A 19,864-nucleotide genomic window follows, 5' to 3' on the forward strand; every position below is an offset into this window, starting at 1 on the left:
AGGTCCCTTGCCCCAACCACAAGAGGTTTTTCCCAGGCCTCCCCTAGGAGGGACAATTCCCCTTCAGTGGTGGAGGAGGGATTCCAGGCCTTTCTCATGCAACTTCCCTGGGTTACCCAGAGTCTTCCTCTATCCAGGAGGAATTATGCCCCTTTCCCTGCTCCGTTGTGGAGGAGGAATTAGGCCCCTTAAGGCAGACTGGCAGGAGGAGGTCAGGGGGTTCAAGGCCCCCTGAGGATCAGGGGCCCAATTTGTCCTCTGAGATGCAAAAGGTCATTGAACAGGCCATTGAGAAAGGCATTGAGGCTGGCCTCCGTAAGAAGCACCACACTTCCAGAGGCTCCTCTGCCAAGACTACCTAAAACCCTGTCCAAGGGGGTCAGGTTCAGGGACCTCCCTCTTCCGCCACTTCCTCGCCATGGAGGAATCCATCTTGGAGGAGGACAATATAGGGGAGCAGGAGTTTTCAGAAGATGAAAATCCTCCCCCCCCCCCCCCCGGTAAGCCTGCATTCACAGGATTATTTAGGCCTTCTATCTTTAAGTCAATCTTACACAAAGCTAAGGCCTCCACCCAATTGTGCAATACTAGCCAAGGGACAGCTACCTCCTCTGGATCCAAGGACCCTAAAGAGGGACTAGTTAAGGAGAACGTGCCTGTGCAGGACCTAGTTCCAGTGCCAGACCTGTTTGTTAATGTGGTTCAGCGCCAGTGGACACAACCAGGTTCCCTGACCAACCCTAGCAGGGTTGACCAAAACCTCTACTCTGTGAAAAGGAATTTAGAAGACATATTGCAGCTTCCGCAGGTAGATGCCCCAGTTATCTCTCTCACTTCTAATTCCGTCCTTCCAGCTGACCTCCTTGAAGATCTCAGGGCCGAGGACAAAAAGGCAGAGAAAGCCTGCCACAAGACCCACCAGGAGGCCGCCTGGTCTATCATGGCTTCCACCTCAGCATCATTTTTTACTAGAGCTTCACTGCTTTGGCTGAGACAGTTGAGATCAAATACTCCCTCAGAGGGTTCTAGATGGAAGCATGACCTTAATAAAATCATTGCAGCTGTTGCATACTCAGCTGATGCTTCCCTCAATGCTGCCAAGTTTGCCTCCTGGGCACTAGCCTCCAACGTGACTTCATGCCGTCTGCTGTGGCTCCGCCACTGGCAAGCGGATATGAAGTCAAAGTGGAAGCTGGCTTCCACCCCCTTCAAGGACGGGCAATTGTTTCGGGAGACCCTAGACAATGTCTTGATAGAGACCAAGGATAAGCGGAACGTCCTTCCGTCCACCTCAACGAAGGCAGATAGGAAGGGTAATACCTTTTTTCGGAAGCAGCCTTTTCAGGGGACTGACTCCTCAAGTGCGGATACCTCTTATCAGAGATCCTATCCCCAGGACAATGACCGAGGCCAGGATAGAGCAAACTTCAGGGACAAGGGCCAACAGCAGCAGCAGCCCTTTTGGCGTTCCTTTCGCAGTGACTCCAGCAACCGCCCTTACCGTTGGACCAAGTGACCACCAATGGGATCCTCCCATAGGCATCCGTCACCAACTTTAAGCCGCCCAATGGGAGTTGATCACCACAGACGCTTGAGTCCTCAATATGGTCAGGCAGGGCTTGAGCCTGGAGTTCCTCTTCCTTCCCCCGAGGACCTTTGTCTGCTGAACTGTTCCCTCCCCCCTCCCCAAAAAGGAATGCATGCAGGCAGGGATTCAACATCTCCTACGTATAAACGCCATAGAGCCAGTCCCCGTGGAGCAAGAAAAGAGGGGGTTCTACTCCATTCTTTTCTTTGTCCCAAAAAGCTCTGGGGAGTGGAGGGCCATATTGGACCTGAAAAATCTAAATTGACATCTGGCCTACAAGCGTTTCAAGATGCAATCATTGCAGACAATCTTAGGTTGCATCAGACGAGGGGACAGGTCGATCTGAAGGAGGCGTATCTGCACATCCCAATCCGCAAGTCTCACAGGAAGTTCCTCAGGTTCCACTACGACGGCAGGTATTACCAGTACAGAGCTCTGCCATTCAGCCTATCATCAGCACCGAGGACTTTCACAAAGATATTGGCGGTGGTGGCGGCCCATCTGAACTCTCGTCCAATATGTCTATTTTGCTACCTGGATGACATTTTGATCCAGTCAGCATCCACCAACCAAGCTCTCAAAGATGTCCGAATCACCATCTCTACCCTGCAACGTCACGGGTTCTCGGTGAACCGGGAAAAGAGCCAGCTGATGCCGTCAACCCGCATTTTATATCTCGGCGCACTTATAGACTCAGACTGTTGCCGAGTGTTCCTATCACCGGACCGCAGGCACAATCTCACTGCCTGCGCACGGGACACGAGAGTAAACCAGTTTGCATCCATCACGTCGCTGTCACAACTTCTGGGACTTATGATTTCTTGCATAAATATAGTTCCCTGGGCATGTCTTCACGCAAGGGAATTACAATGGTTCCTCCTTCCCATCCAGCAGGCAAAATCCAGCAACTCTCCCAGGTGTGTCAGACTGCTCCCAAAGGTGAAACAGTCTCTCCGGTGGTGGGAGGCGTGAGCTGTGATGAGGGGTTGTCTCTTCAAAGAGCCAGACTGCCTGGTAGTCACAACAGACACGAGCCTCCAGGGATAGGGCGCCCACTTTCAGGAGCAAGTAACTCAAGGCAAGTGGTCAAGAGAGAGGCAGCACATAACATAAACTGGTTGGAGTTAAGGTAGGCCAGGCTAGCCTTGCGACATTTTCGGAAGGACATTGTGGGTCGCCATGTTCTGGTACTCACAGACAACAGCGATGAAGGCCCACATAAACTGGCAGGGAGGCATCAAGTCCAAGGCCCGAGGTTCTTCTCGAGGTACATCACTCCACAAGCAGAAGGGACCGACGCACTGCGCTGCCACTGGCCAAGAGGCCTCCTGTACGCCTTCCTGCCACTGCCTCTTATCCCGCAGCTTGTTCAGAAGATTCTAGCGGAGGAAGCGGAGGTTCTTCTAGTCGCACCTCACTGGCCCAGGAGATCCTGGTATGCAGACCTTGTCAGCTTCTCCATTCGCAGACCATGGAAAATACCTCAGGAGCTGCTCTCCCTCAGCCAGGGGGACATAGTGCATTCTGATCCCAGCTGGCTCCAGTTGACTGTCTGGCACTTGAGGGGGACCTCCTGAGGAAAGACAATCTTTCGGACAAGGCAATTCGTACCATCCAGGCATCATGACGCCTGTCCACGACTCGGATTTAAGACACCACCTAAGCTGCCTTCACTTCCTGGGCCACTTTTGCTACCTATACATGACATCGAAGCCGTCTCAGCAACTGTCTCGCAGTTGCTAGACTTCTTACAGGAGCGGTTGGATAAAGGCTTATCCCCCAACACCCTTCGCCGACAAGTTGCTGCTCTGTCCACCATTTTAACTAGACATTCATCGGTGTCCTTGGAGCAGCTCCCTCAGATGAAAAGCTTCCTCAAGGGGGCATCCGGCCTACATCCACCCACAGTCCACAGGTTCCCCACATGGGACCTTCCACTTGTTCTGCGGGCTCTGACTAAGACCCCATTTGAGCCGATACATTCCATTGGTCTTCGGCATCTGACTTTGAAAACGGTCTTTCTCATAGCCATTACATTGGCTAGGAGGGTGTCGGAGTTGGCGGCTCTCTCGATCCGAGAGGACCCGTGTATCTTTCACACTGACGGTGTCACTCTTCAGTTAGATTCGGCCTTTCTGCCAAAAATTAATTCAATGTTTCACAGAGCTCAAGAGGTGGTACTCCCCAACTTCTGCCCTCACCCTCAGCATCCCAAGGAACGAACCTGGCACAAACTAGATGTTCGGAGGACGGTTGGCAGATACATCAAGAGGACAGAGGAATTTCGCTGCTCCAAATCACTCTTTGTCTCCTTTCAACCAGGGACTATGGGACACAAAGTCTCACCTTCCACCATTGGTCAGTAGTTGAGGGCTTCTATTAAGCTGGCCTACCAGCACCTGGGCAGGGCAGTACCACCTAGACTACAGCTCACTCCAGAAGGAGCGCCGACGCCACAGCTGCATGGGCAACGCAAGCTCCTGTGGAGGAGGTCTGCAGGGCAGCCATCTGGTTGTGTCTGACTCTGTTCATTAAGCACTTTCACATTGATTCCTACACCGCTGCCGAGGCTTCCTTTGGGAGGTGGGTGTTGCAACAGGTTGTGGCAACTCCGCTCACCGTGGACGACTCTGTTTCCCTCCCTGGGACCTCATAGCTTGGGTATGTCCTATGCTTGGACTCTCCAAGCAGCGCACAGGAGAATGACCGTTGGCTTGCTTACCTGAACGGTCGTTCTCTGGGCACTGCAGGAGAGTCCAACCCTGCCCTGGGGTTTCTTCCTTTTCTCTACTAGATCGCCTCAGGCTGCGTGGAGCAATGACATTGTTGACAAGTCCGGAGGATACATCGTGCACACTTCCATCACAGACCAACGCCTTCGTTTTTGAACTGGCCCTCAATGAGGAGGGGAGACGTGGCTAAGAAAATCAACTCAGTCCTTGGGCGAATAGACTGAATTTAACCCATGCCCAGTCCTTGGGCGAATAGACTGAATTTAACCCATTTAACTCTCCTGCAGTGCCCAGAGAACGACCGTTCAGGTAAGCCAGCGGTCATTTACTGTAAATTCTATAACTGAAACTATTTATAGCCAATCCTATAGATAATATATAAATCCTTAATCTATTTGGTTCCAATAAATAAGAAATCTCAACTATATTAGTCCTAGATGACTTTCTCTCTTCAAACTCCTCTGTTAAGTTGCCAAAAATATTTAGTTGGCTACTAAAATGTACCAGTTTTTTTTTTCAGCAAGGAAGTCTTATACAGCTAAAACAAAAGAGAGATCATTGAAATGTCCATATGTCCACAAAGAACTAATAATTATATTAGTTATAGAATATTAAAGCTCCCATGGAAAGTTGCACAAAGCAATATTTACTTACAATTATTACAGCGTACATTTCATGTCTAATTGCAATTATTTGTAAATGGTTACTTTGAAAATGTTGACAATTTTTTGCTGAGTTATTTTGAGTTTTTTAATCATTTACACTAGGGGTCCCCAATCTCTGTACTGCCACCCATCAGTAGGCTGTGAGTTGTTTACAATTGGGCTGGGGACATGTTTGCCAGTGCGCATGTATGCACGCATGCTTGATTTGTGTGAACAGGCAGGCCTGCACACCTCTCATGCAAATGATACGGCGCATGTACGCACTTGCCAGCCACTTATACAAAACTATCCTATCTTTCCCCCACCTCCGCAAAACCAGAAAAGGTTGGGTAACTGATTTAGATACTTTTGAAGTTCAGTACAATGTAATAAAAGCATTCTGGCGTGACAGGTAGATGTAGCATATAAAACTGTCTGTGAATTTGGCACCTTTGGATGGGGGTGGCAAATACATCCATGAAAACGGACTCTTATCAGTTTTCCTTTTCATCACTACAGTCTTATTTTGATGGACAATACATAAAATATTAGTCTGAACAGAATGTTAAGAGATGGAATGAAATTAAGGAGGGCATGTTAAGATGGGAGAAATTGCAGCCCAATCGGAAGAATTTCTATGATACAAATGAGTGTTTTGCCAAGGGTGAGGTTTGTATTTCAAACAATACCCGCTTGGATAACTGATGTACCATTTAAATAAAGCCAAGATAATTATAAAATACTTCAAGATACAAAAGAATGAGGAGGAGTGTGACTGTGTAATTTGAAATTATATTTTACATCCTGCTGCTTAGATTGGGTGAATGTGAGTGGCTTTTACTGAGTAAAGAATTTAGGCATGCTCTGAGGTTCAGGTAACATAGTTTTCTATGGTACTATAAAGCTAAATTTAATGTAGATTTTAAGAATCATTACATTAGAAGTGCCATATTGAGATTATGGAACAAATATAATTTCAGGCAGTGCCTGAAAATGGCTGAAAACTATTAAGGCCTTTATGGGTCTTAGCATTAAACATTTTACAAGTAAGAAACAGTATGTAAAGGAAAATGGTTAATTCATCTAGTAGACTTGTTAGAATAAGAACACAGAGAATATGAGATGAAATCAAAAGAGCAATTGGTTGCAGAAGATTTAGTTTTTAATAGTTTTCATATGCACAGTTAAAAAAAGAAAGATTTGAAGGTAGATAATAGGGGATTTGGAATTGAGCAGTAAGACAGAATTTGAAGTTGAACTATGGGCTTATGGTGAACATGTAATTGAAATTAGAAATGGTGAACAATAAAGGCTATATGATAAAATAGGCTAAGAACTTTAAACACAATATACTGATGAAACAGTGGGAAAAACATACTATAATATAATATAGATTTTTCACACAATGAAGTACCATTGGTATCTGACTTCAGAAAATTTGTCTAGAATGTATAAAGAGACTTCAAATTAATGCTGGAAGATTGGACAACATGAATGATAATTTTAGCTTACCTGACGGGCTTGTAGAAAGCCAGAGATTTCTGGGTTCAAATACATATGAGAAGTTAAAATATCAACATTGAAACCAAAACTTTTCTTACTAGGATTAATATACAGCTAATTAGAATACAGTCATGGAAATGTTTATAAATGATTATATATGCAAAGATTAAATAACTTGAAACACCCTTAATGGAGAAATGGTTGGTGAAGATGACAAAACTAGCAGAGATGGCAAAATTAACTTGTTTGATTAAAGAAAGATCAAAAACTACATTTATCAATGACTGAAAAGCCCTTGTGGATGTTATGAGTGAAGAGAAAAATGAACATGTGATTTATGGGTTTGAAAGTAAGAAAGAGTAGCTTTAGGGAAAAAGGAAATTATGACGAAACATTAGAGACAGAGAAGACAAAATATATATAACTGCTGTCCTGAAGATCAGAAGCCATTTCTTTATAATATTTATTTTCCTTTTTTCTTTTCTGTTCCTTTTTTCACTGTCTATTATTTTTCTTTATTTTCTTGTATAATAATAATAATAATAATAATAATAATAATAATAATAATAATAATAATAATAATAATAATAATAATAATAAAATTTATTTCTTAGCCGCACCCTCTCCCGAAGGACTCGGGGCGGCGTACAAGAAAACACATAAAATATAAAACAGACAACACATACACAATAAACAAATACATGGACATGGACATGGAGAAGGGAGGCAGATAAATAGAGACAATCAAAACACAGTAAAATCTAAAAACCCCAGAATTAAAATTAAAAAACCCGTCAGGAGCAGAGTGAGCGAACTATGGTTGAGCCAGGCCAGCTATTTGGAATAGGTGGGTCTTGAGCTTTATCCGAAAGGCGCGGAGGTCAGAGGTAGTCCTAATATCCGGGGGAAGGTCATTCCACAGGGCTGGGCCCGCTACAGAGAAGGCTCTACTCCTAGACACCGCCCCCCGACATTGTCTGGCGGACGGCACCTGGAGGAGTCCCTCTCTGTGCGAGCAGATTGGTCGCAGGGATGTATGGGGCAGGATACGATCCCGCAGGTATCTAGGTCCTGAGCCATGGAGCGCTTTAAAGATCGTTATCAAGACCTTGAAACGCACCCGGTAGACCACAGGTAGCCAGTGCAGCTCACGCAGGAAAGGTGTCACATGGGAGTACCTTGTACTCCCCATTATTACCCGCGCGGCCGCGTTCTGGACCAACTGTAGTCTCCGAGTGCATTTCAAGGGAAGCCCCATGTAGAGAGCGTTGCAGTAGTCCAGGCGAGACGTCACCAGCGCATGAGTGACTGTGCGCAAGGCATCCCGGTCCAATAGGGGGCGCAATTGGCGCACCAGGCGAACCTGGTGGAACGCCCCCCTTGCCACGGCCGTCACATGGTCATCCATGGACAGCCGGGCATCCAGGAGGACGCCCAAATTGCGCGCCCGCTCCACCGGGGCAAGTTGTACGCCCCCGATGGCCACAGATGGAATTAACTGGTTGAACCGGGGGGCCGGCAGCCACAGCCACTCTGTCTTGGAAGGGTTGAGCCTGAGTCGGTTGTCATCCATCCAGACCCGTACGGCTTCCACACACCGGGACATCACTTCAACGGCTTCGTTGGGGTGGTTCGGGGTGGAAATGTACAGCTGAGTATCATCAGCGTACAGATGATATCCCACCCCAAAACCACGGATGATCTCACCCAGCGGCTTCATATATGTGTTGAACAGGAGCGGCGAGAGGACCGACCCCTGCGGCACCCCACAGATAAGGGGGCTTAGAGTCGACCTCTGCTCCCCTGTCAACACACGTTGCGTCCGGCCGGAGAGGTAGGAGCCGAACCACCGTAGAACGGTGCCCCCGACCCCCAACCCCTCCAGTCAGTGCAACAGGATACCATGGTCGATGGTATCAAAAGCCGCCGAGAGATCTAATAGGACCAGGATAGAGGAACAACCCCTATCTCTGGCCCTCCAGAGATCATCCACCAACGCGACCAAGGCCGTCTCCGTGCTGTGTCCGGGGCGAAAGCCGGACTGGCGCGGGTCTAGATAATCATTTTCCTCCAGATGTCGTGGAAACTGATAAGCCACCACACTCTCTACAACCTTCGCCAAAAAGGGAAGGTTGGAGACAGGACGATAATTGGCCAGCTCCATAGGGTCCAGGGAAGGCTTCTTGAGCAAGGGTCTCACCACCGCCTCTTTCAAGGCGGCTGGAAGAGACCCCTCGCCCAACGAAGCGTTCACTAGGCCCTGGAGCCAGTCACGTGTAACCTCCCAGGATGCCAGTACAAGCCAGGAGGGACACGGGTCCAGCAAACATGTGGTAGGTCGCAGTCGTCCACGCACTCTGTCCAAATCCTCGATGGCAACCAAATCAAACTCTTCCCAGATTGGTTTCTCAAGACTCGCCACGGACGTCTCCACTGGGCCACTGAAAGGGACCCAGTCCTTCCGGATTTGAGCGATTTTATCCTGCAGGTATTTCCCAAATTCCTCTGCCCTACCCTGTAAAGGGGCCTCCCGCGGCCTCTGAAACAGAAGGGAGCGGGATACCCGAAACAGGGCGGCAGGGCGGTTCTCCGCGGATGCAATGAGAGCGGCACAATATTGACGTTTGGCCGCTCTCAATGCCACAAGGTACGTCCTTAAATGGGCTCGTACCTGTGTTCGGTCAAATTCGGAACGGGAGGATCTCCAACGACTCTCTAGGCATCTCTTGCGGCGCTTCATCACCCTTAGCTCCTCGGTAAACCAAGGGGCCAGAGTGGATCGTTGCTGCCGGAGAGGCCGCAAAGGCGCCACCCGGTTCAAGGCCCCGGTAGTCGCGTTGTTCCACGCGACCACCAGGTCCTCTACCCGAGGGCGGGTCAGGGCTACAGGAGGTGGCCCAAGCTCCATCTGGAACCTATCTGGTTCCATCAGGCGCCTGGGGCGGAACCATCTAGTATTTTCCGGTTCCGCCTCCCCGCAGCGGGGGGTAGCTCCAGGGAAGTCAAGTCGGAGGAGTGAGTGGTCTGACCATGACAGCGGAGTGATGGTTAAGTCTCCTCCTCCCAGATCATTCAACCACTGGCCAGAGACAAAAACGAGGTCCAGGGTGTGACCTCCCTCGTGTGTCGGGCTCTGAATCAGTTGAGTCAGGTCCATGGCTGTCATGGAGGCCATGAACTCCCGAACCCCCTCAGATGCTCCTCCCACCGATGGCAGGTTAAAGTCCCCCATCACTAAAAGTTTGGGGGTCTCAACCGCCACCGATGCGACCAGCTCGAGGAGTTCGGGCAGGGCCGCTGATGTATAGCGAGGAGCCAGGTATACTATCAGCAGGCCCAACTGTCTCCCAGGGCCCCATTTCACAACAAGGGATTCACATCCGGACGTCTGTGGCACAGTGGACTCCCTCGGCTCTAAGTCCTCCCGAATAATCACTGCTACCCCACCGCCCCTTCCCTGGGCCCGGGGCTGGTGAAATGCACGATAACCTGGCGGGCACATTTCCACGAGGGGTAAACCTCCCTCGTGGCCCAGCCAGGTCTCCGTTATTCCCGCGAGGTCCGGCTCCCCCTCCAGAATTAGATCGTGTATGATTTCTAGTTTGTTAAAAAAATTCTTCAATTAAAAAAATTAAGGGGTATGTGTACATATGTGTATGTTTATCATAGATGAAGTTGGATAATGATTATACAATCTGTGAAATGCAATGAGATAGGAACTGAAAGACACAACAATGAATTCAAGAGCTGTCTTGAGGGTTAGCAAAGAACAGCAGGCATATTTTGATGTAAAAATGAAGTCTGGCCAATGTATTTGAAAAAAGATGCTTTAACTGTGCCCAAGCACAAATAAATACCTTCACATTATTAAAGCAATTGCATCTTTCAAAGAACTGTCCTCGCTTTCTTCAGTAGAGGTATTACCTTGCATGCACTCCAGACAGCTGTGACAGTTCTGGAAGCAGAGATATGATCCCTACAATAATAATAATAATAATAATAATAATAATAATAATAATAATAATAATAATAATAATAATAATAATAATAATAATAATAATAATATATATATATTTATTTATTTATTTCTTAGCCGCACCCTCTCCCAAAGGACTCGGGGCGGCGTACAATGAAACATATGAAATAAATATGTGGACAAAACAAACATATAACAGAGACATATACCGAGACACACACAAAAGATGCACATTTAATTATATACAGCAAATGCTTTGTTCCCAATGATGCATATAGCAAACCGCCTCTTTGGAATGCTTTACACAGCCCTGAGAATATTAACCATATGCTGGAAGGATGTAAAAAGAAAATGTAATTATGTAAGAAATACAAATCAAATCAAATCAAATCAAATTTTATTTGATTAGCCGCAACCCTCTCCCGAAGGACTCGGGGCGGCGTACAATCAAAAAGATAAAATACACATAGGACACACATACATACGAAAAAAACAAGGACAATTACATTTGTGCATGGAGGAGAGTAGACCTGCAAGTGAAAGACAATAAACACAGCTAAAAACACAGTTAAAACACAGTTTAAAATCCCCTAAATAAAATTGCTGAATTAAAAACCCCTCAGGAGCGTAACGAAGTTATGGTTGGGCCAGGCCAGATATTTGAAAAAGGTGGGTCTTGAGCTTAACACGGAAGGAGCGGAGGTCTGTAGTGGTCCTAATATCCGGGGGGAGGTCATTCCACAGGGCTGGGCCCGCCACAGAGAAGGCTCTGCTCCTAGGCGCCGCCCCATGGCATTGTCTAGTGGACGGCACCTGGAGAAGTCCCTCTCTGTGCGAGCAAGAAGAATGTATAAAGAAATATATATATCTTTATATAAGAAAGACTCAATTGGGCCATCTTTGAACCAGTGGTGGGTTCCGGATCCCGTTCCAACCATTACAGTTGGAATGGGCCTGGCGTCGTCCACATGGACGCACACAGCACGCGCATGCGTCTTACTGTCCAGCAATGCCTCCTCGACTCTCCAGCTGCTCAGCAGAGCGTCACGCAGGCGCTGTATGTGCCGTGCGCATGTGCGGAAGCGCTGAAGACTTTAAAGACAGGTAAGGTGGGCCCTCCGGAGCACCGTACCGGAATAGTACCTGGTGCTCCGGGCAGGCTCCAGTACGCCTATATCGGGGCGTACCACCTGCAACCCACCACTGCTTTGAACCCAAGTTTGTACATGCAAGAATAAGATAAGGTTGAGGTAAGAATCTCTGTGTTGGCTTCAGTTTCTTTTCCACATGGGGATTCTAGGAACTTATTAAAAGCCATAATCAGTAGAAAGAGAACATGGGGTCTAGATGAGAATGCAGACTCTTTAACCATTGTTCTTTTATCTGAATAAAATGATTTTAAGAGCAGGAATAAAATTGTTATTCCTAAGACATTGAAGAGGTGATGGTTAGGATTCCTCTTCAAGGGCACAATCCTTAACATGAGACCAGAAATGTGTAAATGAGGGGTGTCCAACTTTGGCAACTTTAAGAAATCTGAACTTCAACTCCCTGAATTCCCCAGCCTTCCGTACCTTCTCAGGAATTCTGGGAGTTGAAGTCCACAAGTCTTAAAGTTAACAAGGTTGGAAACCCCTGGTGTAGATGAAGATAGTTGATTGTGAAACGCTAGTATTAATAAACAAAAATCTATTCCCCAAAATCTAGTGTTACTCTATGTAGGAGGCAAGTACGTATTTCACTGATTAATTTGTTCCATTTTCCTTCTTTGACAGGATCAGAAGACGGTGTGGCCCCTATCCCAATACCCAGGGGAGTTCCTGCACCCTGTGGTTTATGCATGTACTGCGGTCATGTTATTGTGCCTCTTTGCTTCAATTATCACCTATATTGTTCATCACGGGTAAGAAGAGAGGTGCAGATTATTAACATTAACATTAAGTGGATTCACCCACTTCTTCTTTATTTTGCAACATAAAAAGGTGTGCTAAATATTATAGTTCTCTCCCCCTTACTCCCCTTATTTTTGGAAGAGATTTGGTAACAGGGATTTCATAACTCTATGCAATTTTCCCATTCCTCACTTTCATAAACAAGTCCCTTAATCTAGCGCAGAGGTATGTGTATGGGAAAGACTGAGGACATCAAGGCACTTAGAATGTTATTTAGAGCATCCAAAGTTTGTTTTCACATGGATGTTTTTTTCTTTCTCCCTTACACAGAGGGGGGGGGAGGGAGAGGGAGAGGTTGGGAAGGAGGGTAGAATGATAGCTGATTCCACCGTGCATTATTGCAAATGCTCTGACCATTTGGAGAAATGTTTTGCTGTTGCAAATGGAGCTGCATTCACCAGTTACATTCGTCAAATAATTATATCTAAAGTTTCTTCTCCAGTTTGATAGGGCTTAGTGATGGTTTATATAAATAAATTAATATTTCTATTCTGCTTAACTGCCTCTTCTGTCAAAAAAAGTAAAGATGGGAAAGATTTCCTTAGGTTTTCCTTCAGTATACTTGGATATGAGCAACTTTCACTGTATCTGGATTTTTTTTTTTTGTTCTAAACAATCTAGAAAGTAGCAGCAATCATTTCTTTTACTATTCTTTTTCTCCCAAATACCCTCCCTAGAACAGTTTTTTCCTCAAAAGAAAGTGGTGACAGGAGTAACTGTGATTATTAGAAGAAGAGAAGTAAAGAGTTAACTTTTTTTGTCTCTTTCCTCTACCCGCAACATTTCTTGTATCCAATCATTCACTTGCATTTAGGTTTACAGTTATCAGTAAGCCAGGCCTGATTTGTTATAAGCATGATTGGTTAGATTTATGCATTGTCCTAAGACAAATCGTGGTTCAGAGGTTGGGGTAGCTGAGCTAACTAAGTAGATTAAGCCAAACTGAACAGATCAAATGGCGATTTAGCGCAATGTATGAATCTGATCTGCTACAGAAATATTTTTCTTCTAGTGCAAATATGGATGATATTATGATGAGCTCCCATTTGTGATTTTTTGTATACATTTTCTTAGATACACAGACTCTCCATCACATAAAAGAATGTCTGACTTTTTATAGTTGCACATGAATATAATTTCATGTGATCAAGTAATTGGCATTGTGACTGAGCTACAAAAATCTGAATGGGAAGAAACTGATGCTTGATATTTCTGATTTTATTTGCACTTTATCAGTTGCACACTATTCTCATGCATGAAAGCCCATATATAACATGCATTTCCTCTAGCGATACACCTGTTTATTACGTATTTCCTCCAGTGGTTTTTGGCTTGAATAAGTTCATACATGACCCTGATGGTCTGTGAGCAATACCAACAACTCTTTTCATTTCTCTTATGCCAACGTGATCTGCAAAATATCCTTCTTTCATCTGCTGTTTAGTCCAGACAATGCTACAATCATCCCTCCCCAACCCGGCACATTTCATATTGTTAGATTGTAATTCACATAATCTTCAGAAGGTGCACAGCCTTCCCCAACCTGGAAGACACAAGTTGGGGAAGGCTGTTATAAAGATTCATCCAGTTGGAACTCTGAGAATAGCTTCGAGTTCAGAGCTGCTTAGACAACCCCCTGCCTGGAGATCCTTGAAAGAAAAGTAGGCAGACAGCCGTGTTACTCTATGGGAGCCACAATTCAGGAGAAGCCTGATAGCACTTCATCAAACTAGCATTTTTTATTTATGCCTTTTAATAAAACGTTTCAGTCTGAAATATGCTTTCAGACACCTTTGGATTTTTGGAAGAAGGGTGGATCCAAAATGTACTACAGAAATAAATACTGTACAGACTTTCGTGTTAATTAAGCTTCGTGTAGAAATTACTTTTCTTTCATGTAGAAATTACTATAGAATACAATTGTTATTCTCTAGACAGTGTATTTTTCCAAGAGCTCATTTGCATAACAACCTCTTAAAAGTTGTTTCAAGCTCCGGTTTGTTTACTCATTGAAAAGACTAATGGTATGCTAAAATAACAAAGGCAAAGAACATGAATGCACCAATCAACTAGTTCGTGAAGTCCCTAGTTAAACAAATGATTCACCCTAATTTGCATTGGAGGCATGATCAGACAGGTAAGTTGCACAGTTTTAACAAATGTCCAGAGGTCAATATAGGGAAGAGTCAGAGTAGTAAATATAGTAATTGTAACAACTGTAATAACAAAAATTGGGATTCTGCAATTCTAGAATTCTTTCTTTAGAGAAATAATTCATACTTTAAGTAGAACTGCAATTCTGATTCAGCTCTTTCTGAAACAAGTTAAGCACTAAGGATTCTGAGTTTGAGTCCCTGGCTGTATGTTCATTGTTCACAATTCTGTGATCTTATTTGTAAATAAATATGTGACTTTGGTTTTTTTTTGTTTGTTTGTTTGTTAACTTTAAATAGCACAATTCGAATCAGCAGAAAAGGCTGGCACATGCTTCTCAACTTCTGTTTCCATTCTGCTCTCACTTTTGCTGTTTTTGCTGGTGGAATAAATCGTGTAAAATATCCAATTATATGTCAAGCGGTGAGTGTGCATATTACTATACCATTACCAATATATTATTTGATAATGAAACCAAAGCTGTGAACTTGCACATGTTGGTGACCTTAACATTCTTCCTTTGGATGGATAAATCTTATTTTGATTTAAAAAAAACTGAATAGATTAAAGCCAGGAGCTTCTTGTAGGCATGGGAAACTTTCTGAAACAGTCTGAACCGTTTTTACTTGCAGATAAATCATATTATTTCACTGAAACTTTTATGTAGAGATATAGTTCACGTAGTATCTCAAGTCTACTTACTAATTTTCTTTCTATTGCTACATTATTTTATATAAGTTATTTTCCTTTCTTTCAAGTGATATTCTTGAGTATTTCTAAGCCTTTTTTGTGTATATTGTTAGCATAACTTATATGCAGATAAAGAAATGTTTAGCTTTCATTTAATGCAAGGCATGGGTTGGTTATCTTCTTTTTAAAAATAAACACTCTTGAATTAAATGAAGGAGCAGAATGAAAGCTTTGCTCTGTTGAAGCTTTGCTTTCATGGGAATTTTTTAAGATTGTCGCTTCCTTCCTCTTAGTAAGCCCAAATGAGGATATAATTGAGTCAGAGTTGAAAACAGTTTTATTTGTCCAAACAGTGTCATACTTCTGGGGGCAGGGCACAAAATATTGCATTGTTTTTAACAGGTTGCTATGCCCAAAACCTAGCAACCAAATCACTTTGAAGATACAACATAATTGTATTAGGATGCAGACAATAAAACAGTGTGTGCCCTTGTCTCCCAGCATAGCATCTACAACTTGATGAGAAACTCTTGAGTAAAAGCAGAACCACATCTTCTACTGTTGACCTACTACTTTTAAAAGACCAAGGCAGACAGCGTAAATGACAGCATAATATTGGAGTGTTTTAGGTAGACCTATCTAGATGGCCTCCTTATTATATACTCCTTCCTATTAGGTTAGTACAGCAGCTATACTATCTTTGAGATATGGTCCATGAGTGTGTGTGTACGTACATACATACATACATACATACATACATACATACATACATACATACATACGCTGATCTTGTTGTATTCGGGTCTTTTCCCATGTAAGATTGATATTGTCTTGGCAACGTTTCGGCGAGGTTTCACTCACCATCTTCAGCCTGGTGTTTTCTTTTGTGTTGTAATGACCTGGGTGGTGGGTGGGGTTCGTTTGTTGACTAGGGCTGGTTTCCAGATGTCTGGTAGGCGGGAGGTATCGTCACATATATTCATGTTGTGTGGGTGTTTCTCTATTTCGATGGCTTCCATAATTATTCTCTTGTTGAAGTGTTCTGTTTTGGAGATTAATTTGGTTCCTTCAAAATCAATTTCATGTCTTGTTGCTTTAAGGTGCTGGAAAAGGGGGAAAGTTTTTTCTTTTTTTCTGACTGCGTTCTTGTGTTCTGCGATGTGTGCATTTATTCTCCTGTTCGTTTGTCCTATGTATGTTGCAGGGCAGATTTCGTAGACTCCTTTGTTTTCTAGCTGGATCTTGTTTTGGGGGTTTCTTAAGATGTTGCCTATTTTTTGGTCAGTGCTGAAGGCTGTCTTGATATTGTGCTTGTGGAGAATTTTGCTGATTTTATCTGTGGTGCCCTTGATGCAAGGGAGAAGGGCGATGCCATTGTCCTGTTCTGTGTCTTGGTTCTTGGGGGAGTCTCCCTTTGGATTAGGTTGATAATTGTTTTTCTTTGGAATCCGTTGGAGATTAATATGTTTGTGAGATTGTGTAATTCAGTTTTCAGGTGGTCTTTGTCGGCTAGGCGTTTGGTTCTGGAGATGAGGGTCTTGGCTACAGAGTTGATCTGTGCAGGGTGGTGATGGGATTGTGCGTTTAAGTAGCAGTTGGTGTATGTTTTTTCCCGGAAGACGGTGTGTCCTAGGGAGCCATCGGGTTTTTTGTAGATTAGGACATCCAGAAAGGGAAGTTGGTTGTTTGCTTCTATTTCCATAGTGAATTGTATTTTGGGATGTAGGCTGTTGAGACGTGTGAGGAAGTTGTCCACTTTTTCTTTCCTGTGTGGCCAATAAGAACAGTTCACCTGTATTGAGTGGAGGAGGAGGTATATCTCATAGCTCACTATGTAGCTCACATAGTAAGTTTTACTACCATTTATCAGAGTAAATTGAAATGACCAAAGTTACATCACCTTCTTATTTAGAAAGGTTAATGCATCAAAACTATTTTCATCATTTGACTCAAGACATCATGACATAATAAGAGATTCATAAAATTATGTGAAGTGTGAAAAATTGATAGAGATTTTTTTGTCACAGTGAAACTGACAGGAAATAGATTATGACTGAGTTGGTACAATATTGAATATTGCAATATTAAATGTATTAATAGTATGCGTTTCACTAGCTAAAGCTTCCTCCATGAATTTAGTATTTAATGTTTAAACCAACTACAAGTCATGTTGATCCTGGAATCTACTGTAAACTTTGCTGGTAAAATGCCCACGAAATGTCAGTTTGTGTAAAACAAAATTGAGAAAAACCTTTTGCTTGTGTCAGATTTTAGGCTTCCTAATAGAATCAGGCTGCAGAATGTGGAATACATCCAACCAGAATGGATGGATCTTTTTGTTGATCCAGTAGATCTCTTTTCATGTATTTATGTTGAAAATAATTATTAGGAAAACTAATAATTGTGTGCATCTCATTAATTCATCTAATTTATGACATTTATAACTTTTTAATACTAACCAACAAGAATGTGATTTTCTTCATTTTTTAATTGAAACAATGCAGCTAGAAAACAACTGGCCTACAGTTTAAAGACTGTAGACAAATTACAATTGAAAGCTGGGAGATACTATGCCCTTTAGAACATTTCAAGTTCAGAAAGAAGGAAAGTATATATACACAGCAGGGGAGGAAATGGATGCAAAGGGATTTTCTTTGTCTTTATATTATTAGTAACTAGAACTGAGTTTGTTCATTATGGCTAAGTGCAGAGAAATTTGGGATAAAAGAAGAAAGCTGATAATGTGTCATTCATGTCCATATGGGTGAGTAATGGATTACTTCTGAGAAATCTGCAGCTCCAAAGGCTTACATTATCCTTTAGGTTTCCTGCTGAAAGTAAAGCAGAAAATAAACAGAAATGTTAGTATATGGGTTGAACATAATTTTAAGAAAACAACAGAATCCAGAAAAACATCCCAGTTCTATCATTCTCCATCTATTGCCTCCTTAGATCTTGGTAGCCACAATCACAAGGAAAAAAAACCTGATGGTTAAGAACATAAATTCTGTTCCATAGAATTTGATAGATAATAACATAATTGTATGTTTTCCTTTATATATTGTCTTTAAAACATTGTAAATTAATGTTTTCCCACATCTGCCTTTTCTATTTTTAGCTTGTTCTTTGCTTTTTCAGCTTTTCAGATATTGCTAACAAAGATTGTACAAAGATCATTCAGTTTCCCAACTGAAATATAGTTCACCTTGATGACTAAGGAAAATTGGAATTGAACAGTACCTATTTTTCCCAGTTTACTTGCTTTAATCACAGCCCCCCTATTTCTTTTGTTTGTTCGTTTATTTATTCATTCATTTTCATCTGCAATGCAAATATCATGTCTTTCCAGTCTCTTGTCTTTTTATATCATTACTATGGCTCCGCAAATGCTGGTGAGAATGGGTTACAAGTTGCAAGCAAGGTTACAAACAAGACAGATTCTGAATCAGGATAGGTAGCACAAGCACATAATGAATCCGTCAATCAGTGTAACCAATATTTTTCTCAATTCCTTTTTAGTTGAAACAATTGGATTAATCTTTGGTCCTGAATAAAGTTAATTGATCATCCTTTCAGGTTTGATTCTGTTTTAATATCACTTGCAGTCACAATTTCTAAACGACATAATCACTGTTCCCCATAATTTATTTTTAAATTTTAATTTTAGTTTTATTTATAAGCTGTCTGACTCCCACTGTCCAACACTGTGGCTTTCTTCATGCTCTAAGGTGTTAAGTCTACAGTCCCAGAATTAAAACTTATTGATTACTATTTTATTCTTAGCAGAATTTAAAAAAAAATTCAAACAGTTCCATTGAAGAATTAATATCACAGACATGAACAGAAGTGAAGTCAAATTGGTTTAGCCTTATAGACATATATCAGTGACACATGTGCTAGTGCTTTCCTTAACATATAACTATAAATATCACTCTCCTCTGAGAACTGTTGTCTTATGTTGGGCTCCAAAACATAATTCCACAAATCCCATTCCCATGTTCTCATAGAGTTATAATATAGAGCAGGGGTGTCCAACGTTGGCAACTTTAAGAGTTGTGGTTTTCAATTCCCAGAATTCCCCAGAGTTGGGCACCCTCTGGGATAGAGTATAAATCCGTTTCATAAAACAATGCCATCAATCCCAGGAGGCATGCCTTCTTTGTAGTGGTCAAACAACTTTGAAACAATCCGCCCCTGACATATGATTGGGTCTGACCTTGTGGTCTTTGGATGGGCTGCTTATTTCTTTAGACATTGGGGGCAGGATGAATAGAATTCCCACCTGCAGGAGGGGTGTAAAGGTGAGTCCCAGCTGCCTATTAAGGGTTGTTTGGGATTTAATTGGAATTGGTTTTTTGTTTGATTTCAAAGTAGCAATGTTAAAATTGAACAACCATATAAATTATATAATCAAAAATAAATTTATTTTATCCTGTTGCATGTAGATATGGAAACGTACTGCTCCTTTAGCCATGAATACTCAGTGTTGCGGCGTAAAACTAAGATATACACGGAAGTCAACTACATAAATTAGCACAGTTAAGTATCATAAGCTTTTAATAGTAATGTAGAAAAGCAAAGTCTGTAGGCCCAATTTCAGATGTTATTATCTGATATGTTTGCTT

At 42.9% G+C, this 19,864-nt stretch overlaps 1 protein-coding gene across 4 annotated transcripts in view; it reads left to right on the forward strand.

The window, feature by feature from the left end:
• Positions 1-19,864, forward strand: part of ADGRA1 (adhesion G protein-coupled receptor A1) — a 426,992-nt gene that overhangs the window by 342,276 nt on the left and 64,852 nt on the right. For all 4 annotated transcript variants that reach the window (XM_081953900.1, XM_081953901.1, XM_081953903.1 and 1 more), the window contains 2 exons: positions 12,219-12,346; positions 14,849-14,972. In XM_081953900.1, coding sequence (XP_081810026.1) covers positions 12,219-12,346; positions 14,849-14,972 — 252 coding nt within the window. The remainder of the gene's footprint in view (positions 1-12,218; positions 12,347-14,848; positions 14,973-19,864) is intronic.

The sequence above is a fragment of the Natrix helvetica genome, assembly GCF_964273705.1.
Source record: "Natrix helvetica genome assembly, chromosome: 5".
Classification (NCBI taxonomy): Eukaryota; Metazoa; Chordata; class Lepidosauria; order Squamata; family Natricidae; genus Natrix; species Natrix helvetica.